At 34.0% G+C, this 25,157-nt stretch overlaps 4 protein-coding genes and 1 long non-coding RNA gene across 5 annotated transcripts; 4 read left to right on the forward strand and 1 right to left on the reverse strand.

Annotated features, from left to right (window-relative positions):
• Window positions 1-168: 168 nt before the first annotated feature.
• LOC106356864 lies at window positions 169-928 on the reverse strand. Its single transcript, XR_001272177.3, has 2 exons — window positions 550-928; window positions 169-410 (listed from the first exon to the last, which is right to left on the reverse strand). It is a non-coding gene; the product is annotated as an uncharacterized LOC106356864 (long non-coding RNA).
• A 3,226-nt stretch (window positions 929-4,154) lies between these two features.
• On the forward strand, window positions 4,155-7,278 carry LOC106353262 (DEAD-box ATP-dependent RNA helicase 12-like). Its single transcript, XM_013792978.3, has 10 exons — window positions 4,155-4,767; window positions 4,851-4,938; window positions 5,032-5,266; window positions 5,355-5,593; window positions 5,824-6,075; window positions 6,166-6,346; window positions 6,424-6,512; window positions 6,600-6,673; window positions 6,772-6,907; window positions 6,988-7,278. The coding sequence occupies exons 1-9, from the start codon at window positions 4,556-4,558 to the stop codon at window positions 6,848-6,850; spliced, it is 1,449 nt and encodes a 482-aa protein (XP_013648432.2). The 5' UTR covers window positions 4,155-4,555; the 3' UTR covers window positions 6,851-6,907; window positions 6,988-7,278.
• Window positions 7,279-7,496: 218 nt separating this feature from the next.
• LOC106356865 (transcription factor MYB17) lies at window positions 7,497-10,295 on the forward strand. The gene is made up of 4 exons (XM_022689404.2): window positions 7,497-8,814; window positions 8,941-9,086; window positions 9,413-9,542; window positions 9,615-10,295. The coding sequence occupies exons 2-4, from the start codon at window positions 8,954-8,956 to the stop codon at window positions 10,198-10,200; spliced, it is 849 nt and encodes a 282-aa protein (XP_022545125.2). The 5' UTR covers window positions 7,497-8,814; window positions 8,941-8,953; the 3' UTR covers window positions 10,201-10,295.
• Window positions 10,296-13,692: 3,397 nt separating this feature from the next.
• LOC106353264 (O-glucosyltransferase rumi homolog) lies at window positions 13,693-15,746 on the forward strand. Its single transcript, XM_013792979.3, has 5 exons — window positions 13,693-13,971; window positions 14,044-14,570; window positions 14,645-14,837; window positions 14,934-15,209; window positions 15,292-15,746. The coding sequence occupies exons 1-5, from the start codon at window positions 13,834-13,836 to the stop codon at window positions 15,592-15,594; spliced, it is 1,437 nt and encodes a 478-aa protein (XP_013648433.3). The 5' UTR covers window positions 13,693-13,833; the 3' UTR covers window positions 15,595-15,746.
• A 2,889-nt stretch (window positions 15,747-18,635) lies between these two features.
• On the forward strand, window positions 18,636-24,855 carry LOC125576164 (ABC transporter B family member 5-like). Its single transcript, XM_048735568.1, has 11 exons — window positions 18,636-18,917; window positions 19,004-19,058; window positions 19,436-19,497; window positions 19,580-19,801; window positions 19,896-20,134; window positions 20,340-21,139; window positions 21,238-22,049; window positions 22,124-22,390; window positions 23,507-23,770; window positions 23,990-24,286; window positions 24,364-24,855. Exons 1-11 carry the CDS (start codon window positions 18,636-18,638, stop codon window positions 24,712-24,714), a joined length of 3,651 nt encoding a protein of 1,216 aa, XP_048591525.1. The 3' UTR covers window positions 24,715-24,855.
• The last annotated feature ends 302 nt before the right edge of the window (window positions 24,856-25,157 follow it).

Below are 25,157 nucleotides of genomic sequence, written 5' to 3' on the forward strand. Positions count from 1 at the left end.
TCCAAACTGGTTAAACAGCAAAAAAAATAATTTAAAGAGTCTGAAAAACTAATTTACGTCATGTTGTGCTTCAAATATGACATTGCCACTAACATACCATTAGTTACTAGTTGTGTATGATTCATGTTTTGTTATGATGTCCAATAGCTGAAATCAGAATTCACGTTCTAAGAAAATTGCGATATTCTTTTTCACACATTTTTATTTAAAAATATTTGATGATAGTTTATTAGTAACAAATAAAAATTAAGTTTTACAAATATAAGTGCAGACGCACATTGTGTCTAAGCACCTGCCATGTCCATTATACTTGCGTACACACTGATCATTACATGGTTTAGCTTCGCAAAGTGCTGATCCTTTAGAATAATCAGTACACATTTCTTGTCCTTGTGACTCCATCACCGTCCCTAAAAATAAACATTGAAAACATGTATTACCATCATCTTTATTTTGTTATATGTAAAAAGGTCATGAAGAAATTAAACATTATCAAATCAAAGATAAAACATAGAAATAATATTTACTATAGTTAAGTGTAAAACAAACCTAAAACAAGAACAACCATGAAAATAGCAAGAATTGTGGTTTTAGCCATTTTTGATGATGCAACAAAAAGCGAAAAATTTAAAATAAAGAACAGTGATGAGGTTGTATTGCATCCATGAATATCTTATATATAACAAATTAGATTTGTAGATATTTTTCAAAAGTACCACAAATTGAAAAACATAGAAAGAAATCAAGAGTAAACTTATAATAAAGAAGATGACTCATACAAACAAATCATGAAAAACAAATAGGAAAAATATCTTGAAATTAATTAAAACTGATAGATTTTATAGTAAGGTAAGTCAATATGTATTCATTATCAGTTGAATTTAAATTCTAATTTCCAAGTTTAATAGTATAAAAGATTCGATTGTTGGTTTAAATAGGATGCTCTAGATAGAAATAACCAATTTGTTAAACTATATAAATTAATAGACGTTTGACTAAAAAGAATATCTTTATTGTTATATTTTTGATTGTCTTCTATACACATACTTTTATGTCAGTTTCTGTGATAATTTTAGCCATTCTCCATTTAAAATGAAAAGCATCTAATTTGAAAACTAATTTATTCAACAACCAAGTTAGAATTTGAATCAAAACTTTCTATCTATTTTGTGAGAATCAATTTAATTACACAACCTTACTAGCATATTACCAAGCTAAGGTGTCATAATAATAAAACTTACCCTTACTGATTGACGTGGCACTAGCAACGATTTTTCAAAATATAATATATTTTATAGAGAAATTCCTAGTATTGCGATTAAGAATATTATATTCTACAACCCAATAACATATATTATACTCTCAGTTCGAAACTACACCAGGCGTTATGTGTGCGGCTGGGTAGGACCTAGCGCGTAATCAATTAATCAGAGATTATACGGAGATTAATTGGAGTTATTTTAGGGTTTCTAAATAAGTATATGATTATATATTAAATAAGATTAAGTATCACGTCTTGGATCCATGGTGTAGTGGCCTTTGTTGAGCTTAATTAGCCTACCCAACACGGTCACATTGAACATTTTGGACAATATTTTAGAATTATGTTAAATAAAATGGTAATTGACAAAATTGCCCTCGTTTTCCACCTTCTTCATGCGAAACCTGTAGCTGTTTTCTATTTTTTTTTTTTTTGAGTTTCAGTCTTTTTCGTATTAATTTTGTAAGTTTTGGTTTAAATAATACAAATCGTAACTTAGAATGTGATATCAAGTTTAAAATCTATAAAGCAATGAACTTATAAATTTTGGTGATTAACTGAGCAAATAGTATCAAATCGCGGTGGTGACCAGCTGACTCACGGTTTTCCGGCGAGTATGCGGCCGCGGAGAACGCATTTTAGAACATGGATTATACTAAACTCTGGTTATATTAGTTTCATTTGACCGTTGATTTTAAATTAAAGTTCCTAAATTTTACAGATATAACATAAAAGTTGAAAAAAAAAATTAAAAAAAAAAATAAAAGATTGTTGATTTAACTAGGATCGTTCAAGAACGAGGTTGTTTGATCTACACTGCTTTACTTATAAACCTAAGTTAAGATCCACACCTTGCGCGAGATAAATATTATTTAAATTGTTTTTATGTATTATATATTTTTACATATTATAAAATTATATATATATATAATATTAAAAAATTCAATACATATTGTGTTTATTATTAAATTGATGCAAACACATAAATAAATTTTATTAATCTGAACAATCACTTTTTTATTTTATATGGTCTATAATTAAATTTAAATGAGATTAACACATATATATAGTATATTGTTAATATTGATATTTATTAAATAATTTTGTCTACTTATACTGTTTTTTAATCATTTGTTTAATAATTTATAAATTAAAAAAAATTCAAAGCAAAATTTCAAAATTAAAATATATTAATATTTTATATGGTATAGTTTAATTTAAACTATATTAATATATATATATAATCTTAATATTTATTAAATGAGATTTCATACTTATATGATTTTGTAATTATTTGTATCTTGTAATAATAATTTTAAGTGAAACTTTTAAGAGTTTTAGTAATTTATAGTCATTTTCAAAAAAACTAAATATAACATATACGGAAAAGTCTAAATTTTATTATATGGTTAATGTGGTTTTTTAATTTATTTTAGTAAGTTAAAATTGAAAAAATGATAGAGGATACGTTAGTTTTTATCAAATCTTTGTTATTCAAAATCATTAATTGTCATATATATTTTTGCGACATTAGAAAATTCCTTAATTTTTGTTTATGGAAAAAGTGAAGAACATTAATAATTAATTTATGGTTAGTTTAATAAAAGGTTATTATATATGTAGATGAAGCAACCTAATTCTGTATAGATTCTAAGAGCATCATTAGTGGTTAGGTACTCTCTTAGGTCTCTCATCATTAATTTTGTTATTAATTGATTTTAAAAACATTAAATGACAAAAACAAAAATGAACTAATGATAGAGTGACAACAATTAAAAAAGTCTCTCCAACTTCACCGATCGTTTCTTCTACATGAATCGTCTCTCTCTCTTTTCCTTACCTTTTCTAATATTGTCATTATTGTTATTGTCAGAAACTGTCTAACAGCCCCTCACTGCGGCTCTAAGAATCATTGTGGTAATGACAGATAACTATCCCAAATACTGTAATGTTTCTCTTTTAATATACAAGAGATTTCTAAAAAAATATATGTTTTTTATGGTTTATTTTGTTCTTTCATTTCACAAAGAAAGGACATGGATTAATCTTATGACTCATGTTCTTCATCTGCTTCAGGACCTGCATCAGAAGTTTCATCTTCTGTGAGGTTTTGGTTTGGTTGGGTTTTGTCTTCCTCAGGTGTACGCAGTGGTGGACCCACGTTAAGAATTATGGAATCATCTGACACCCCAAATATATTATAAATATAATTTGGCAAGCTAAAATTGTTATTTGACACTAGCGTATTTGGTTAGGAAGTTTGGTACTGAACCCATAAACCCGGGATCAAAGCCCCTCAGTGACCCCTTTTCTTAATATTTTTGTTATTTAAAATTTTACCTATACTATGACTCCACATAAAAAAAATTCTGGGTTCGCTCCTGAATGTACGTCGGTGGTTAACAGCGGTTTGGAGGACATGATTGTAGTTACCTTTCTCGAGAAAAAGCTGACTGAAATGGACCTTACAATAAAGGATGCTATTGAGTCTGTGTATATAATAGAAAAGTTGACTAAACATAGTTGACATCGTCTAAATCGATGTGTAAAATCTACAAATTTTAAAAGTATGTGTATTTAATAGAAAACAAAAATTAGTTTGTGTATTAAACGGGGATCCAAAAATAGTTCGTGTATTTTATTAGCAAATAAAAAATAGTTTTTGTATTTTTTTTAAAAAAAGTTCAAAATTTAAACATGTTTTAGTTAAATACTAACGCCGTCATTACTGTCGTTAAACATAGTTAAAGTTGTCTAAAACTATGTATAAAACCTGTGAATTTCAAAAGTTTGTGTATTTAATAGGTAACGAAGTATTAAACGGAAATTAAAAATAGTTCATATATTTTATTAACAAATGAAAATTAGTGCGTGTATTTTTAAGGAATTTTAGTAAAGAAAAGATGAAGGGTCATGTTTATAAATAACTGACAAAAGAGTGAGAAAGTCTGAAAAAAGAGGAAAATCCATTCGTCACTTTCTATTTCCTCTGTAACTAACTTTCCCGAGAAAATTTTCTGTTACTCTTCGCCGCTCGCGCTTTCTCTCCGTCGGTTTGTGAATAAACAAATCTGAACTCTCGATTCGTTTCTTTCTCTGCTCCGTTCTCTGGCTGGCCGGTTTGTGGTTTTATTTGAACACTCCGATCTCGCCCTGAGTTCCACGATCAGCTTCTTAGAACCCTAGGGTTTTGAACGAGCAATTAGGTTTCTAGGTTACGGCGGTTCTCATTTTCCTTGTAGAGGCTTGAGTTTTTTTATAGATTTCGAGATCGAGATAGAGATAGAGATTGTGATGAATAACAACAGAGGAAGATATCCACCGGGGAATGGAACGGGACGTGGAGCTCCGCCGCATCCTGATTATCAGCCGTATGGTCAACAACCGCAGAACCATCAGCAGTTTCAGCAGCAGCAACAGTGGAGACGCGCTCAGCTTCCTGGAAACGCTAATGAGGTCCAGAACACGACGTCGTCTCAACCTCCCGTATCTAGCAACGATCATAAGTAAGCCTTCGTTTCCTGGAAAGGTTATTTAATGAATTGATTGGATTAGAAGGCGAAGCTGATATCTCTCTTGTGCTGAATAGATTCAGCGGCTCCGTTACTCTCAGTGGCGGCAAAGATTGGAAGGCAACGTTGAAGCTCCCGCCTCCTGATACTCGTTACCAGACAGCGGTATAGCTTCCTTCTTCTGAGTTTTGGTTTAATAAGTTTTGGTCTCTTTCTGTATGTGTATGTGAACCTTCTTGTATTCAATATTGTCTGCAGGATGTGACAGCTACAAAAGGAAATGAATTCGAAGATTACTTTCTGAAAAGGGATTTGCTAAAGGGAATATACGAGAAGGGTTTTGAGAAGCCATCTCCTATTCAAGAAGAGAGCATTCCCATTGCTTTGACCGGTAGTGATATTCTTGCTAGAGCCAAAAACGGCACAGGGAAGACTGGTGCTTTCTGCATTCCACTTCTTGAGAAAATTGATCCTAATACCAATGTTATTCAAGGTTTGCTGGTTACCGTCTGGAACTCCTTCTCTATTTGTGAACAAATAGAGTTACTTTCTGTTCTGACTGGTGTTTGTTTTTTATACAGCCATGATTCTAGTTCCAACGCGAGAGCTGGCTCTTCAGACTTCGCAGGTTTGCAAGGAGCTTTCCAAGTACTTGAACATCCAGGTTATGGTCACCACTGGTGGTACCAGTTTGAGAGATGATATCATGCGGTTACACCAACCTGTACATCTGCTCGTTGGAACTCCTGGAAGAATACTGGATCTTACTAAAAAGGGAGTGTGTGTTTTGAAAGACTGCACGATGCTTGTGATGGATGAGGTGAGCTCTTGTACTATATCTTCGTTTTGTGGTTTATTGCTAAAAGCGTGATGGAAAAAACTGTAGAATTACTGCTAAAAACAAGGTTTCTGATTGATTGCATCCTACTCTATATAAATGCATTGCTATACTTACCACTTTCTGTAGTCAGTTTTAAAGTTTTAAATAGAAGTTTTTTTATTGTGCCATAAGCTTCAAAGTTTTTAACTGATTACAAACTATCTTACCAGGCCGACAAGCTTTTGTCTGCAGAGTTCCAACCTTCTCTAGAGGAATTGATACAGTTTCTGCCAGAGAATCGTCAGCTTCTGATGTTTTCGGCTACATTTCCTGTCACTGTGAAGGCTTTTAAGGATCGGCATCTGCGGAAACCATACGTTATCAATCTCATGGATCAACTCACGCTAATGGGAGTCACACAATATTACGCTTTTGTTGAGGAGAGACAGAAGGTTCACTGCCTCAACACACTTTTCTCTAAGGTCAGATGTCTAAAACAATCCCCCGTAACCAGATAACTCTCTGCTACTCGGATTTGGATTATCTAAGCTGGTTGTCGTTTTTAATTGCAGCTGCAAATAAACCAATCGATAATCTTTTGCAACTCTGTTAATCGCGTGGAACTGTTGGCTAAGAAAATAACAGAGCTCGGTTATTCGTGCTTCTATATTCATGCGAAGATGGTTCAAGACCATAGGAACAGAGTGTTCCATGAGTTCCGCAATGGTGCTTGCAGAAATCTCGTTTGCACTGGTATGCTTTCTCGAACATGTACTTTCAACAATGATCAAGTGTAGATGATGCTGATACTGAAAAAATGACTGGTGCAGATCTGTTTACTCGTGGAATTGACATTCAAGCTGTGAATGTAGTGATTAACTTTGATTTTCCGAGGACATCTGAGTCGTATCTACACAGGGTAGGTCGAAAAAAATCACTTTTTCGATCTAGCTTCTTTAGTACAACAACCTCGCTTTTTATTAATTCATGCTGTGAAAATGTTCAGGTGGGCCGATCAGGACGGTTTGGACACCTTGGGTTGGCTGTGAATTTGGTAACATACGAGGACCGTTTCAAAATGTCAGTCGCTCTTCCTCTCCAATGTTCTTACGGTGTCGTTTTTTTTTTTCGTTTTTGTTATAGTTTTCTCAGGCATTTATCATATGTTTTGAAAACAGGTGTCAGACTGAGCAAGAACTTGGCACTGAAATCAAACCAATTCCTTCTCAGATCGATCAAGCCATCTACTGTCAATAAACCTGTTACCGCACGAGAAATGTTACCACCCCACGAGTCACAGTGTTGATGAAAATGGTGAGGCAATTTTTCTTCTTCTTAGCTCTTGGCAAATCAACATTGATTGCATCTGAAGACCTATGTGCCGCATTGTTCAGGTGTTTCTCAAGCTATAGTAGGAGGTGAGGGAACTGATGCTTGGCGGTTTATGTAAAGACGACTCGTTACAGATATGAACCAGTGTGGTTTGGTTTCTAATCTTTCTCTAGACTTTGTTTCGTGGTTCTAATGAAATGGGTTAACGTTGCTCATTTATCTTTGACTCGAGAAATAATAAAGACAACATAAGACTCCTACTTTTTTCCCTGTTGGGGTTTTTTTTTTATTTTTTTTTTGCAACTTCCCTGTTGGGTTTTATACTTTTATCTAGTGAAAGCTGTACTTATTTTTTTCCCTAGTGTTATCCGTTGAGAATTTAGTTTTCAAGATATTTTTTGTTTTTGGTTTACTTGTTTTTACAATATAACTCATGTGATTCAGATTCATGTGGAGATGTCTCGTTATTTGATGAATAGATAAGTCGCATTTAATTCTTTCATGTAAATAAATATGTATGAAATACTACATGTTTGTATGAAACTACGGCTTTGACTTGTAGCTGACCACATTCATGGAGATAATAAATGGAACCCCACCTTGTCTGCAAGGTCATGACCAAACAGTATCTTCTTTTTCTTTGACTCTTTGCGATCCCTAAGCTTAGACAACTTGACGGTGTCGACTTTCTGCTGGCCCATTGTGGATTCTGTAAATTTTAGTAGTAATAAACAACTAGTAATAGTAAGAAGCTCAAGCACATATAACTTAGTTATCACACAAAAATTACATAATAGTAAAGAAAGAATATGTATATATATATGGCCATTGTTCAATGTTCACTATTATTTATTAACATCATGAGCGTTTTCATTTTTTTACGTTATACTCCTTGTTTGTCGCATCAAACTTCTTTTCCTTGGGCTCTAAAGTCTACAAGAGTCAAGACTACAAGTCCCTGTCGTCTCCATTACTTCCACTTCTGCTCCTTTCTTTACTAACTTTAATTATTTTTCTAAGAAAAATGACAATACATGTTGCTCTCGTCTTTGTTTTCCCGGCTAAAAAGGATGTCACGTTTTATCCGCTTTTAATGCTCTTTTTCATTTCCTGTTTCTTGCAAATAGAAATCCTGAGAAATCCCTAGCCCACTTCTTTACTTTGCCTTAGCTGTATTCTACAACCCTGACGAGTCGGCTACTTACGAGGGTTGTATATTACTCTTTCTCTCTGTTTCATATCAAGTATTTATTGTAGAAAAAAAATTTGTTACAAAATAAGTGTCGTGTTCGATTTTCAATGTAAAATTTATTAATTTTATTCAGCTATTTATTTTTCTATTGGGTAAAATATGGTTAAGTATATATGTAATTATGTTTTTATATAGAAAATATACAAAATTAATTATTTTCTTAATCTATGTGCACAAATCTAAAATGACACTTAAAATAAAACGGAAAGAATAGTATTCACACCTTCATTTTTTTTTTTTGCTAAAATTCACACCTTCAATGTTATCAATCAAAATCTCAAAGCTCTACTTGCATCTTGACAAAAAAATGTTTTGTTTTTATGAACAATCTGCTGTTGCTGTCACAAACATTGAATACACAATGTCATAAATGTTGTACAAAAATTGCGTGTAATAAATGGCCAGGGCCGGCTCGAAGCTCGCTGATCATCCTTATTTGCTTCTCTATTCCCACACACATAATCGTTTTTATTTCGCTTTTCTTATACCTCATTTTATTTATATCATCTATATATAAAGAACCAGACTTTTGTTTCATCTTTACGACATTAAAAACCAGACCAGAAGCACATTAATAGTTTTACCTTTTTCTCAAAAATTCTCACTTTGATCCTATCTTCCCCTTTTTCACTTGGAGGTCTGTCTGTCTCTTCTATGAATTTACAACTTTTACTATACGATCATGAAAAGTTTTCATTCTCTGTGTTTCGTCTTCTTCTTTTTAAGCTTCAGAACTTATAAAGGGTTTTCGTTATTTTGTTAGCGAGGTGAGCAAAATGGGAAGAAAGCCTTGCTGTGACAAGAAAGGTTTAAAGAAAGGTCCATGGACTCCTGAAGAAGATGAGATTCTTGTTGAATATATCAAGCAAAACAGCCATGGAAGCTGGAGATTACTTCCAAAGAAAGCTGGTAAATCTCACATTCTTCCCTCTTTCGGTCTTTTGTTTGATTCTCGAGACAGTTTAAAAAAAACATAGTTTCCAGCTTATTCCTTCAGCCTCAAGTAACTACTAGGGTTCTTGATAGTTTTTTTGGGCTTATTTGCCAAATAACCAAAAAAATGGAAAATTAGATTTTGGGAGAGAGAGAGTAGAGAGATAGGAAGAGAAAGTAGGAGAGAGGGGAGAGTTTTAGTTGGTTAGTGTATTTTTGTTTTTTTTATTGTATATAGGATGCAATTTCCTTTTTTTTTTTTTTTGAAAAATAGGGTTCTTGATAGTTTTCATCTTTATTAGGTTTACTACGCTGTGGAAAGAGTTGTAGATTGAGATGGACCAACTATCTAAGACCAGACATAAAGAGAGGTCCATTCACTCCCCAGGAGGAGAAACTCGTTGTCCAACTTCACGCCATTCTTGGCAACAGGTTGCTTCTTCATTGTCTTATAAAACTCGGTTTCTCGTTGTTTGAACCCTCTTTTTTTGTCTTTGGGCTTAGGTGGGCTGCTATAGCTGCACAGCTTCCAGGGAGAACAGATAACGAGATCAAGAACTTATGGAACACACACTTGAAGAAACGTATACTAAGTATGGGTCTTGATCCCAAAACCCACGAGCCGTTACCTTCACATGGGTTAGCCAAACAAGCTCCAGCTTCACAAACAACTCGCCACATGGCTCAATGGGAAAGTGCTAGGCTTGAAGCTGAGGCAAGACTCTCTAGAGAGTCAATTCTTTTTAATCCTTCTTGTGAAGTAAAATATGAATGTGATCATTTCTTACGCATATGGAACTCAGAGATTGGTGAATCTTTCAAAAACCTTACTACTACAAGTCAAAGCCCTTGCTCGAGGACAACATCTTCCTCATCTGCACTTGTAGGGAAAGAGACTGTTATGGGGATTAATCATGGCTCTGGCTCTTCTTCTCCATGTTCGAATAATGTTGAAGATGTTTCATCAGACTCTGCTCTTCAGCTTCTACTTGATTTCCCAATAAGTGATGATGATATGAGCTTCTTGGAAGAGAACATTGGTAGTAGCTACACAGAGTCACACGTTGGTGTTTCTATCAATGGTTTCTAAACTTTGGTCTTCTGATCTTTAGTAATCAGAAGTAGAGAGATACATTGTCTAATGTAAATTCGCATTCAGTTGGTTTAAAATTATTTATTTTCTTATCCGTTGTTTTTAAATGTCATCAGATCTTACGGCTGTGAAGCCAATAAGCTGTTGTCGATCACGTAAACTGCGATGTAGGTGAATATAAAACTCTGGTTACCGACAGACAGGTAATACTGTTAACAATGCCACGTAAGACTAAAAATGTGGAGCTTTTCAAGCAATTTGTCGTGACCCCCCTCGCGCCAGATAAAGTAGGCTTTATCTATTGGGCCTGCTTCCATTTTTATACTCCCTCCGTTTTTAAATATAAGTCGTTTTAGAGAAAATTTTTTGTTCCAAATTATATGTCGTTTTCGGTTTTCTATGTAACATTTATTAATAGTTAATGTTGTTTGACCAATGATAATATATCTTCTATTTTTCTATTGGTTGAATTGTGGTTAGGTAAATAATTAATGATGTTTTTGTTTCGAAAATATAAGAAATTAATGATTTTCTTAATCTATGTGCATAGCTTTAAAAAGACTTATATTAAAAAACGGAGGGAGTACAATTTTATTCAAAAATATCTAAGAGCTATCTCACAACCAGACCTAGGCCATTTTAGTCAGACCCGAAAATCTGAGTCCGAACGGCCCAAAAATATCCGAATTAGAATCAGCCTGAAAATATCCGATGCAAAACCGAACAAAAAATTTACAAGTACTACCTACTGGATCCAAAATTCTTCTATTTGAAAGAATCGAAAAAAACTGGTCAACATATTCGATCTAATGAGAACTAATTCATAACCAACTTAAAAATATGAATATCCAAAACTATGACATTTTATGTTCTATCTTCTATATTTTATTGTATGATTTAGTTGAAATATTTTTGTTTGTAACATGAAACTTTAAATGTAAGTGTTACAGAAAATGAAGCTTTAATAATTGTAAAATTTAGAGTTTTAAAAAGTTTTATATTAATTATTAATAATTTTAAGTTGTTTTGTAAAATTTTAGATATATATGACATTGATATTACGTGTATACGCACACCAATTAACCTAATGTGCACACTACCACAATCGAATGGTATGTCGATGTAGCACTTTAGGATCGAATCCACACATACCAACTGTTACACTTTATTTCTATAGGATCAATATTAAGCTAAAACAATATGGGGGTTTTAAGATTGAGGTATTATAACAGAAAATAAAAGACTAGTTAAAAGGTTTTCAGATGATTAAAAGAGCTAGGTTCAGGGTGATTCATTGGGATACTTAGGATCATGAGCTACACAACTATTCAGGAAAACAATACGAGCCAATCTAGAACTTGAACAACAAGAATAGATAAACCCACTGTCGTGGTGTCTACCAATTTATCAAGCAATCCTAATGCCTAAACTGTCGTTTGGATCAGAGAATGATGACAAGTATTAAGTTCAGATTCAATTGGTTCACGATTCGCCTTAACATCAGCTTTCGTTGGCTAAGGACAAATCGCCTATCTATGCTATTTCCAGTAACCTAAAACACTTTTGATGAATAGATTAAACTTGTGATCAGATGCTAAATGGCCAGTTTAACATAAGCAATAAGCATAACAATAGACAGAGATATCAAAGAATAACAATCCTATTTGTGTCTAGCTCATTGATCCATGATCCTTAACACCCTAAACCTAACAAGCGACTACTCAGACATGGACAAAGAAATCACAGAGACAAAGACTGAATAAAACATCATGCAATTCAATAGAATAAGAATAGGGTTCAGGATAATCTTCTCTATGACGAGAGAGATGGAGCCTTCTCCCTTTACAATAAGCAAATCCTCAAATTCTAAAGTCTCCAATGGTTTTCTTCTGTCTAGAATAGCGTAGTATGATAAGGAAAAACAGAAAAAGAAGATATATCCAAACCACAGGCGGCTGGGAGAGAAAATAGAGAGATTAGGGCAAATCCCGAAATAGGTTGATGTTTCCTTAAAAATCTCTGCCGCTGGAACACTCCCTCGGAACAGTCACTCGGGTTGCTCCGCTATCCAGAACAATCATCAAGACTGTTCTGCGTGAAAATCACCAAATTGCACTGTTTTCTGCCTCTTTTGTTCCAGCTGGTTCATCTCCCATCCAATGCAACTCCAGACCTGTAATGACTCGAAAAGGACTAGGAAGACTCGATAAAGACTTGAAAACCAATTTAAAAGCATATATACAAGATGTATAAAACACCATATATCAGACATATTTCGACTAAATTTGATCGGGTTTGAATATTTCATATCATTTTCAGATAATAAATACTCGAACCCAACCCGGATCTAATAAGGACCCTAAAATTGTTGGTATTTTACATGTATTTTAATTATAGATTCGAATCTATCTGGATCTTAAAAGAACCGACCAGAATCCGAACCAAATATTTACAAGTACCTATTAGATCCAAATATTTAGAAGGATCCGAATTTAATAAGAATCAGCCCGAACCACCCGAAAGTCAAGGCCTACTCACAACTAAGGTTTGAGTGACCAAAGATAAAACAACCCAGAAAATTTTGTCTCTATTATATCATGCATGAGAATTGAGAAACCTTCATGTTTGCTGGTTTATAAACTTATGGGCTTTCAATTCCCTTTCGTCTTATGGCCCGGCCCATCTTGTATACCAATTAGTAAACTTTTAATTCTACCGTTCGTCTACTAGTGTGCTCTTACTAAACAAACAAGCGGAGTTTTAGCTCTAATTCTATCGTACTATACTTCAATATTGGCTTTAACAAATGGACGTAAGAAAATTAGTAACTTGAACGTGCTTAATTATTTATTGACCATGGTTTGCGTATGAGTCTGAGAGTTGTCGATGTTAGGTTAGCTACTAAACGTTTGATTGACACGTTCTCTCGTAGTTATGGGTAAATTGAATATACACTTCTGACAACACACCACGATAATCTCATTTAATGTTTTGAAAAATGATACATCTGCTGAGTATAGTATATTATTTTTATTTATAATCTCCAATCAAAAGCCGTGATCTAAAACAAAACCCGTAATATATTCTGTTTCTTGCATATAGTATAATACTATAATTTAAACTTAGATCAGATCATCACTCGTTTCTTAAAATCCAAAGAAGACACGTTGGTAAGTTGTTATAAACAATGCATGGAAGTCTCTAGAGATTAGGGCTAGCTGGGGATAGGTGAGGGTTAATGGAGGAGATTAACGAGATTAGGAGTTTAGTGATAATTAAAAAACAATAGAATAGGGTTTCTCTGATTACTGAATTATCTTAAGTTATTAATCAAACCATATCAACCACATAGGTAAAGACTCCTAAGCAGACATATACATCAATCTCATCTACCCTAACCTATCATTGTCTATACATGCATTATAATATCCCAAGTCATTATCTCAATAAATCAACAGCTAGTTAATTGAAAAACCAAAGCCTCGATTTTCTATCGTTAGTTTTTTTTGTCTTGGTCTTTTGACCGTTTCTCCATGTCGTATCCTCTTTTTCATTATAATTTAAGTCTTTGTAACTTTTATTACACTTCATAAAAGAACGATTAGACTCGTGCATCAAGGAGTGGAAGGCATGAAGACGAACAACAACGATGAACAACGCAAAACGCTGCCGTTTCCTGGAAAATACATCCTGAAATCTACTGTTTTCATTGTTGCTTCTCTCTTCATATCAGCTGCTCTCTTGGGTTTTCTTGGCTATCTCAACTTTGTGAGTTTTAAATCCAAATATTTTGTGCATTCTATAGCGTAACACTCCATATTAACTTTTTTATTTTTTTAGAATGCGTTCGCAGGTTTCAAACTAATACCGAAGAGATTTAAACCTAGGTTCCCTTACCAATGCGACGTTCAGGATCAAACACATCAGATTCTTTTCTCTCAGAATCTCATATCGAGATTACATCCCAACCGTTCACAACCATCGTCTTGTCCTTCTTACTTCCGCTGGATCCACGAAGACTTACGACCGTGGAAAGAAACGGGGATAACTAGAGACATGGTTGAGAAAGCCAGCAAAACGGCGCATTTTAGACTAGTGATCCACCACGGCAAGGCGTATGTTAAGAGATACAGAAAGTCAATTCAAACGAGAGATGATTTTACTCTGTGGGGAATCCTGCAGTTGTTACGATGGTACCCAGGTAGATTGCCTGATCTCGACCTTATGTTCGACGCTGACGATCGTCCTGTCGTCCGATCTGATGACTATACAGGTCAACAAAACAAGGACCCACCTCCTCTGTTTCGTTACTGCTCTGATGATGCCAGCTTGGACATTGTCTTCCCTGATTGGTCCTTCTGGGGCTGGTAAGCAAACTCTACTAGCTACTGGACTTATTATTTTTGTGCCTTATTTATTATATGGGCTTTTAATGTGCCAGGGCTGAAGTAAACATAAAACCATGGGGAAAGTCGCTAGAGGCAATACAAGAAGGGAACAATATAACGCAATGGAAGGACCGTGTGGCGTACGCTTATTGGAGGGGGAATCCTTATTTAGACCCCACGAGAGGAGATCTTCTCAAGTGTAACGTTTCGGAAAATGAAGAATGGAACACTCGTCTCTATGTTCAGGTGTTACAAAAGTTCACTTAGAAAAATACTTTATATTATACACTTACATGTGTATACGAGTTATAATGTATCTCAATTTTTGAAATGGTCTTCAAGGACTGGGATAAAGAAACCAAAGAAGGGTTCAAGAACTCAAACCTAGAGAACCAGTGCACCCACAGATACAAGATATATATAGAAGGATGGGCATGGTCGGTTAGTGAGAAGTATATAATGGCATGTGATTCTATGACATTGTACGTGAAACCAAGATTCTACGACTTCTACATACGAGGAATGATGCCACTGCAACACTACTGGCCAATCAGAGACGACTCCAAGTGTACTTCTCTCAAGTTCGCCGTACATTGGGGAAATACCCACGTGGACAAGGTGATCTAGTTAAATGTTTATCAAATTTGACATTAAAGTTTGTTTTGTGTAAATGTAAACCTGGTTGGTTTTTGTTGTGTAGGCACGTGAGATTGGAGAGCTAGGGAGTAGGTTTATAAGAGAGGAGGTGAACATGAAGTATGTGTATGACTATATGTTTCATTTGCTCAATGAGTATGCGAAGCTCTTAAAATTTAAGGTAAAGATTCCTTCGGATGCGGAGGAGATCACACCGGAGAGTTTGGGATGTGCAGCGACTGAGCGGTGGAGAGATTTCATGGCGGAGTCTATGGTAATGTCTCCAAGTGAAGAGTTTCCATGTGAGATGGTTCCTCCTTATGACCGTCTGGCTTTAAAAGAGGTCATTGAGAGAAAAGCTAATTAACACGTCAAGTTGAGTTGTGGGAGGACCAATATTTTAATGATTTGGCCAACAAACCTTAATTTATACAAAGGTTTTAATATTAATATTTCCATGATGTTTTTGCCAGTAACCGTTTTATTTGCTTTACCTATAATTCTCACATATGCATACTATCGAGATCTGTATCAGGAATAACATGAAAGTCGTGATGATAACACCAATCATATGTATATTAGACTACAAAGTTTTATTCGCAACGATCTTATTACCTATAGCGTCAATGTTTATTGTTTAGTCTCTACTAGACAATTAGTCATATACTCTTTGTGGTGACGCACTGACGCTCCACAATCATTTCAAAAATGTAGAAAAAAAGATAACTAAAAGAGTATTATTTTTTAAACATGACCAAGAGAAAAAAAAAATATTTATCAAAGTTTTTGTAAATGTTGCTATAAGCTTGTCAACAAAGTTCGTAGGTGACAGAAAGAAACTATATTATGCGTAGGTAGTGTTCAGTGTTTCATATATATAATTAACGAGAGCGCGCGGTTGACAAATGACAAACTTAAGTTACATCATTAATACGGTGTCCTATACCTTAATCACGTTACACTATCAACCCGGACCTCGCTTTGATTCTATACAGTTATAAACCAAACTCCAAAACCATTAATTAGTTTATTTTTTACCTCTTAAAGAGACGCATGAGAAGTGAGCTATGGTTAACAATACCCTAAACTTCTCTGTTCTTCACTAGCCCTCTTTCTCTCTCTAGATCTTGTGTGTTTGTCAGATGGGAGAGAGCATACACGTGGATAGATCCACATATAAGACCTACATGAGAAACAACAAAACCCAGTTGTGAGGTTATGCTCTAAACACCTACTAAACACATGGGTCACCACCATAACATAGCATATACCTATGAATCATGATATCATTTTTTATGTTTTGATTTTAATTAGTTTGTATTAAGTGAGAGTAGAATTCAGTGTCATTATCACCTCCAATCTTAATCTGAGAAATGTTTTAGTCGAAAACTGCTTGAAAATATATCAAACAAAATATAAACCTATAATATATAAAAATTAAGGATATAAACCATCGAGAGCGTCCACATAAGATTTAAAACAATCAACTAAAATACGATAAATTATCACCTTCATTTATTTTACTTTTCTAAAATGTCAATATTTACAGATATTTTTAAATTAAAACGAAATTACTATTAAATAAATAAGTTAAACTAACAAATAAATATTAACATTTGAAAACTAACTTAAAAATGGTAAAAATTATAGTAAAATGGAAAAGTAATTATTTTTGGTGTGATAAGTCCAAGGTAAAATTTATACTAAAATAAATGGTAAATTAATGTTAAAATAGTTAAAGTAACAAAATCAAACATCTAAAAACATTCACAATTTATAAAACAAGAAAATTATATTTCCAAAATATGTTTTAAAATAAAACGAAATTGCTATTACATATATAAGTTAAACTACCAAATTAAATATATATACTCTACAAAAGTTGAGGCTATAAGCCATCGAAAATGTATACATAGGATTTCAAAATAAATATGATGAAAAGAACGACTTTTTTTCTAAGCAAATATATATATATGAATACAATAGTATACTAACACTGGTGAATGCTAATTAGATAAATATAATACTAATATATATATATATATATATATATATATATATGTATTAACATTGATTTTAGTATTTTATGATAATAGTAATTAGCTTACGTAAACATTTCATGTGTATCTTTAAAGAGAAACAACATAATTTGATTAATAAGAAATTTTTTAAAATATCATTAATTGGATATCACTTTTCAAAATACTTTAATCTAAAATATTTTAATATTTGTGTTTATGGTTTTGTAAATATTGTTTAGGATTTAGTATTTAGGGGAGAGATTGGGTTTATAAGTTTCTATAAATATTTTTTAAAACATTTACAAATGATTTGGAACGGTTAGTTTAGTTTTAGCCACAAATTTAAGCTATTTATAAAAATGGTCATATTTTACGGTAAATTTCAAATGTGGTATCAAATTTGTGGTAAAATTAAAATTTTCACTTAATTAATTGGTATTGTTCTCCGCAGCCTTGCATTCAATCAAAACAAGCTATCTTTTGTCACGTTAAAATATAAGTTGAGATTATTTATAAGTTTTTAAAAAATGTTCTAATATGATTTCAAATTATCAGTCAAAATATGTTAAATTATTATTGTAACGTGTAAGCTTTAAAATTTCAGAAAAAATCATTTTATATAAAATGAAAATCAATATAAAATAAAATAAATTAATAAAACTAAATCATTAAAAATAAATTAACTTAATATAGATACTAAATTGTTGAAATAACATTAAAATTAGTTGACAAAAATATTAGCAAAATTTGCCAAAAAAACTCATAGAAGGTATCTACATTCTGTAACAATGAATATCAATATTTAGGCCTATTTTCTGTCGACGAATTTGTTTAAGGCCCATCAAATGCGTTGCTAGGAATACAATAACGAATAGTGGAATACACGACCAAGTTGAGCAAACGCAGAAAATTAGTCGCTCCCCATGACACAAGAATGATGATAAAGTCATATTAAGCACTCGAATATTAGGGTTAAACATTTATACAATGATTTTACGAATTACAAGCCAGAACGCTAACAATTACATGAAAGTTATGATCAATTAATTTTTTTTTTTTTTTGAAACTGAATTAAACTGTATTTGGTAGGAAAAAAAAATAAAAAGAACAAAACATTCCACGTTTTTGTCTCTTAATCTTTGTTTATGTCACCTGATAACAACATCTCCAAAATAATAAATATCTTACACCTCATTAGTCCCTTCTTAACTATTGTATTAAAAATGACGTCAAAAAAAAAAACTATTGTATTAAAAATAAACTAGATAGTAAAACGGAAATTTTAAATGATCGTTGAGATGTTTTAAGATCTTTCAGTGATCGCTTTTTCTAGGCTTTGTTTCATTTCTGATACGTCTGGGTCATTTCTCTACGAAATCCCAGGACAATGGTCAATGTATCTAGTTTTGAGACAAGTCATGTTCATTCAAGAAGTCCCACACAGTTGGAGATGAAGAAGGGAAAAATCGAAGAGAAGGCAAAGACCGTACCTTTCTACAAACTGTTTTCTTTCTCAGATTTTACCGATGTGTTGTTGATGATCGTTGGTTCGATCGGAGCTATCGGAAACGGTCTTGGTTTTCCGTTGATGACATTGTTGTTTGGTGATCTTATTGATACGATTGGTCGAAACCTATTCACAAACGATATTGTCGAGTTAATCTCCAAGGTTAGATATAGATGTACCAAGGAAACAATCTTTCAAGTTTTACTTGGTTATGTTTACTTTATTTTGTTTGGTTTTCTTCGTTTTAGATTTGTTTGAAATTTGTCTACCTTGGACTTGGGACATTTGTAGCAGCCTTTCTTCGTAAGTAATATACTCTCTGATTCAAATTAAATATCGTTTAATACCATGTAAACATTTTCAATGTAAGATTTGACATAAATACATTAACTTAACCTCAAGTGAGATATCATGCTACTAATTAATTATTTTTTTGTCAGCAATATCATGCTATTAATTAACTTGTGTTAAACATAACAAAACAGAACTACTGTATACACACAATTTTTTTTTTGTTTCTTGTTAAGGAAGAAAGCAATTTCGTTTTATGTTTCCCCGTGTTCTAGAGGTGTCTTGTTGGGTGATTACGGGAGAAAGACAAGCTGCAAGGATAAGAAGTTTATATCTGAAGACAATACTAAGACAAGACATTGTATTCTTCGATGTGGAAACAAACACAGGAGAAGTTGTTGGTCGTATGTCAGGTGATACTGTTCTTATACTAGATGCTATGGGTGAAAAGGTAAACAAAAGAAAAATACCCACAAAATAGATGTTATTGTATACATAGATTGAAATATATGAAGTGTGAAATTTTTTCTCAGGTTGGGAAGTTTATACAGTTGCTTGCAACATTCTTGGCTGGATATGCTTTAGCGTTTGTGAAAGGATGGTTACTTACACTTGTTATGTTAGCCTCAATTCCTCTCCTAGCTATGGCTGGTGCAGCTACATCGATTATTTCCACTAAAGCTTCTTCTCAACAACAAGCTGCTTATGCCAAAGCATCAACTATTGTTGAACAAACTTGCGGGTCTATTCGAACCGTAAAAATACTTCCTTTCCCTCCTTTACTTGTTGACTTATCATAAAATATATAGAAGTTTGAAACATAAACCATGTCATGCATGATTCCACCAGGTTGCTTCATTCACGAGAGAGAAGCAGGCGATTAGTAGCTACAAAGAATTGATAAACTTGGCCTATGAATCGACTGTCAACCAAGGTTTCTCTACGGCTTTAGGGTTGGGAGTAATGTTCTTGGTGTTCTTTTGTAGCTATGCTTTGGCTATATGGTTTGGTGGAGAGATGATACTCAAAAAAGGGTATACAGGTGGTGCAGTGATTAATGTAATGGTCATTGTGGTCACAAGTTCGATGTGAGTAGAACATATCTTCCTTAGTCTCAAAACAGTTAAAACAATTAGAACTGTATTTTTTTTAGGGACAACTTCCCATCTGAATTAAGTAAATCCCACATCGGTAGCAAAAAAAGATTTAAGTAATGTATATAAACGAGATGAACTTATTGCCAATTGGTTCAGAGTTGGAAACCAATCTAACTCTTTTTCTTTCTTTGGATAGGTCTTTAGGGCAAGCAGCACCATGTCTAACCTCATTTGCAGCTGGTCAAGCTGCAGCTTATAAGATGTTTGAAACGATAAAAAGGAAGCCGGTGATTGATTGTTTTGACCAAAACGGGAAGGTTTTAGAAGATATACAAGGCAAAATAGAGCTGAGAGATGTGTGTTTTAGTTACCCTGCAAGGCCTAGAGAAGAGGTCTTTAGAGGATTCTCTCTGATGATCTCAAGTGGCACAACCACTGCTTTGGTAGGAGAAAGCGGGAGCGGTAAATCTACAGTGATGAGTTTAATAGAAAGGTTCTATGATCCGAATTCCGGCCAAGTGCTTATTGATGGTGTGGACTTGAAGGAGTTTCAGCTGAAATGGATTAGAGGAAAGATTGGATTGGTTAGTCAAGAACCGGTTTTGTTTTCTTCAAGTATAATGGAGAATATTGGGTACGGGAAAGTCGGAGCGACTGTCCAAGAGATTGAAGCAGCTGCGAAGCTAGCAAACGCGGCTAAGTTTATCGATAAGTTGCCTCGGGGTTTAGAGACAATGGTAGGTGAACATGGAACTCAGCTCTCAGGAGGACAGAAACAGAGGATTGCTATCGCTAGGGCCATACTTAAAGATCCTAGGATTTTGCTGTTAGATGAAGCGACAAGCGCTCTTGATGCAGAATACGAACGAGTGGTTCAAGAAGCTTTAGATAGGGTGATGGTTAACCGGACTACTGTGATTGTCGCACATCGGTTAAGCACAGTGAGAAATGCTGATGTGATTGCTGTTCTTCACCGTGGAAAGATAGTTGAAGAAGGTACATGCATGGTACACATTGTTACTTAAGGACATATATATATAATCTTTTGGAATATATAATTGTTTAGCTTTTGCTTTACTTTTATTACATTTAAGGTTCACATTTGGAGTTACTCAAGGATCATGAAGGGGCTTATTCACAACTTATACGGCTACAAGAGATAAACACAGAATCAAAACGATTAGAGATTTCAAATGGACAGCAAGACGGATCTATCAGGAATGGAGGAAACAGTGGCAGTAGGATGCATGGTGATGATGATGAATCTGTTTCCGCTCTTGGCTTACTTGCAGGACAAGAAAACACTGAAATGCCTAAAGATATGCCCCAAGATGTGTCAATTACTCGAATTACTGCTCTTAACAAACCGGAGGCTCTGATTCTTACACTTGGAACCATAGTATGTGCACTTGACGGCGCTATATTCCCCATCTTTGGACTCTTCTTTGCTAAAGTTATCATGTCTTTCTTCCAACCGCCTCATGAGCTGAGGAGCAATTCGAGATACTGGTCGATAATATTTGTGCTTCTCGGTGTACTCTCTTTGGTAGTGTATCCAACACATATGTCCTTGTTTGCTGTAGCTGGAGGGCGACTGGTTCGTAGGATAAGATCAATGTGTTTTGAGAAAGTTGTTCACATGGAGGTTGGGTGGTTTGATGAGCCCGAGAACTCGAGTGGTGCCATTGGAGCAAGGCTCTCTGCTGATGCAGCCTTGATCAGGACACTTGTGGGCGACTCTTTGGCTCTAACTGTCAAGAACGTTGCAACCGCAGTGGTGGGAATAATCATAGCTTTTGTGATTAGCTGGGAGTTAGCTGTTATTATCTTAGTAACGATTCCTTTAACTGGAATCAATCATTACGTTCAGATTAAGTTCATGAAAGGCTTCAGCGCAGACGCAAAGGTTGGTTCTTTTTCATTAAATAGGTTTAGGGTTTGTTACTTTTTCAACAAGAAACTGAAATAAATTGTTTGTAGACAAAGTACGAGGAGGCGAGTCAAGTGGCGAGTGATGCGGTTGGGAGTATAAGAACGGTTGCGTCTTTCTGTGCGGAGGAAAAAGTGATAGAGATGTATAAGAAACGATGTGAAGAAACAATCAAATCTGGGATGAAGCAAGGACTAGTCGCAGGATTAGGGTTTGGTCTCTCCTTCTTCGTTCTTTACTCTGTCTACGCTGCTTGTTTCTACGCAGGTGCTAGATTGGTAAAGGACGGAAGGACAACTTACAACGGTGTTTTTGAGGTTTTGTCTTCGTTCTTTTTCTTCGGAAATCTATGTGATAAATCTTGAGTATAGTAGACATTGGTGTTCGGGTTCGGTCTGGATTTCGGGTTTTGCTTTCAGCCTCCTAGGCACCATTTGGATTTTATATATGTTTAGGTCAGGTTCAGTTAAAAATACTTTGGTTTCAAATATATTTTATATCCAGAGGTTTCACCCATCCATGCGGACATAAGTATTTTATAGTTACTTATTAATACATACATTACTAATTAAAAAATTATAGTGATAAATAATTATTTATGTTATCATTTGAATTTTTCTACATATTATATTTTTTTTGAAAATTTCTTTGTACAATAATTTATTATTAATAAATAAATCTTGAAAATCAATCGATATTCTCTTTTCAATTATATAAATTATGAATTTTATTTTATTAATATTTTAGTTATGTGTTTTTTTTTATAAATTTTGCCATTTTAAAAAGATATTTTTGGATAAGACAATATATATAAAGGAACTATATTTTTAAAAATATGTTTTTGATTTTGGATAATTTTTATTATTATTAATTTTAATCACTTACTTAATTAAATAATTTTTTTTGGCTAATTTATATATTTTATTCATTAAAGGTATAAACGAAATTAACGTACGTAATTTTTAACGTGAAAGCATTTTCTCGAATGCGAAACAATCACTTCACAAATAATAGTATAGATAGATAGATAGATAGATATATCCAAAACAAATTTTAGAGCATACTTTATTTCTAGTTTGGTTAATTTTAGTTATGTTCAGATAATTTAGATGGCATAACAAAATAAACACAAAATTGAATATCTGAGATACTTATTTAGTTCTTGAATACAATCTGGATACTAACTCAAATTTTTATGTCAGTTTTTTTTGGGTTATTCGAATTTTAAATATTCTGGGTTCTGTTAATAAATAATAACATTTTGGGGGTACATGTATGTTTTACACAACTCTAGATGATTCGAGTATTTTTACAGTTTGGACATGTTTTTTTGTTCGGATTCGGTTGGGATATTAGATTACTGTTTTTTATTGCCTAGACCTGCTCGAGGAGAAGAGAGCTAAATGCTTTTCTATTGGATGGGTTTGCGCCAGGTTTTCTTAACATTGACGGTGACAACAATTGGGATTTCTGGGGTGAGTTCTTCTGCTCCTGATTCAAGCAAAGCTAAGAGTGCTGCTGCTTCGATCTTCAAAATCATCGATAGGAAATCGAAGATAGACACGAGAGATGAATCGGGGATGGTGTTGGAGAACGTAAAGGGAGATATCGAGTTTTGTCACATAAGCTTTGCTTACCAAACTAGACCTGATATTCAGATTTTTCGTGACCTTTGTTTCTTCATTCGTGCCGGAAAGGTAACATTTTGTATACAAATTATAAAACTTATTATATCTTAAGTGATATATATATATATATATATATATATATATGTATGTAGATATATATATATATGTAGAAAATGGACTAATCTACCTATAGTCAATTTGTTTGAAATATATCTGACTTAATATTAAACTGATGCTTTTTTCAAACATCACATGTTTTTACTTTTCTAATTCTTGTGTTTATTTCAGACTGTTGCTTTGGTTGGAGAAAGTGGATCAGGTAAGTCTACGGTGATATCGCTGTTACAGAGGTTTTACGATCCGGATTCGGGTCATATCACTTTAGACGGAGTTGAGCTCAAGAAGCTGCAACTGAAATGGCTGAGACAACAAATGGGGCTTGTAGGGCAAGAGCCTGTACTGTTCAACGACACAATACGAGCCAACATTGCTTATGGAAAGGGAGGAGAAGAAGCAACCGAGGCTGAGATCGTAGCTGCTTCCGAGCTCTCTAATGCTCATAAGTTCATCTCTAGTATACAAAAGGTGACTGAAACAAGACCTTTTGATATTTATATTATTACTTGTGTTGCAAGTAAAAACTCTTTCATGTTTGGTTTTAGGGTTACGATACTGTGGTCGGTGAGAGAGGGATACAGTTGTCAGGAGGACAGAAGCAACGCGTGGCGATTGCACGTGCCATCGTGAAAGAACCGAAGATCTTATTACTGGACGAAGCGACGAGCGCGTTGGACGCAGAATCGGAGCGTGTGGTTCAGGACGCACTTGACCGGGTGATGGTGAACCGAACCACGATCGTGGTGGCTCACAGGCTGTCGACGGTCAAGAATGCTGACATCATTGCCGTAGTAGAGAACGGTATGATCGTTGAGAAAGGGACGCACGAGACGTTGATGAATATCGAAGGTGGTGTTTATGCTTCCCTCGTTCAACCTCACATGAGTGCTTTCTAATTGATACAATCATACAACACCGTATTTTTCATATAATAAACAAAAGATAGAAATTAAAGACACGAATGTTTCGAACAAAATGTTTTGTATGAAGAATTTTTCATTGTTTGTTTGGCTGAAGAAAATAAAGATTTTTGTAAGGATTTGAATCCACATTCGTGCTTTAGAATTACAATGAATCAAACGTATCTTTCATTCGATACTACAAAAGAGTCTCACGATAACTACTTAATAATCACGAGAGTATAATGAGCAAAATACAACTCTTTAGTATTTTCCTTGATCTTTCTCTTTCTCGTTATTGTCTTTGTATTCAGATGATTAGAAAGCTTTAACCACCTCTTCTACTTATAGTACTTAGATTTTCTTATTCTCAATTGTGTGAACAAAATTTTCAACCGACGTTTGATCAGAAGAGTAAACTAGCTGATTTGTTTTCTTTT

This window comes from Brassica napus, chromosome A7 (genome assembly GCF_020379485.1).
Source record: "Brassica napus cultivar Da-Ae chromosome A7, Da-Ae, whole genome shotgun sequence".
Taxonomy (NCBI): Eukaryota; Viridiplantae; Streptophyta; class Magnoliopsida; order Brassicales; family Brassicaceae; genus Brassica; species Brassica napus.

Coding starts and splice junctions, on each gene's coding strand:
- LOC106353262 (XM_013792978.3), top strand. CDS start 4,556: ATGAATAACAACAGAGGAAGATATCCACCGGGGAATGGAACGGGACGT. Junction 4,939..5,031: donor ATACTCGTTACCAGACAGCG/GTATAGCTTCCT, acceptor TATTGTCTGCAG/GATGTGACAGCTACAAAAGG. Junction 5,267..5,354: donor TAATACCAATGTTATTCAAG/GTTTGCTGGTTA, acceptor TTTTTTATACAG/CCATGATTCTAGTTCCAACG.
- LOC106356865 (XM_022689404.2), top strand. CDS start 8,954: ATGGGAAGAAAGCCTTGCTGTGACAAGAAAGGTTTAAAGAAAGGTCCA. Junction 9,087..9,412: donor ATTACTTCCAAAGAAAGCTG/GTAAATCTCACA, acceptor CATCTTTATTAG/GTTTACTACGCTGTGGAAAG. Junction 9,543..9,614: donor CACGCCATTCTTGGCAACAG/GTTGCTTCTTCA, acceptor CTTTGGGCTTAG/GTGGGCTGCTATAGCTGCAC.
- LOC106353264 (XM_013792979.3), top strand. CDS start 13,834: ATGAAGACGAACAACAACGATGAACAACGCAAAACGCTGCCGTTTCCT. Junction 13,972..14,043: donor TTCTTGGCTATCTCAACTTT/GTGAGTTTTAAA, acceptor TTATTTTTTTAG/AATGCGTTCGCAGGTTTCAA. Junction 15,210..15,291: donor GAAATACCCACGTGGACAAG/GTGATCTAGTTA, acceptor TTTGTTGTGTAG/GCACGTGAGATTGGAGAGCT.
- LOC125576164 (XM_048735568.1), top strand. CDS start 18,636: ATGGTCAATGTATCTAGTTTTGAGACAAGTCATGTTCATTCAAGAAGT. Junction 18,918..19,003: donor TTGTCGAGTTAATCTCCAAG/GTTAGATATAGA, acceptor TCTTCGTTTTAG/ATTTGTTTGAAATTTGTCTA. Junction 22,050..22,123: donor GCTTCAGCGCAGACGCAAAG/GTTGGTTCTTTT, acceptor AATTGTTTGTAG/ACAAAGTACGAGGAGGCGAG.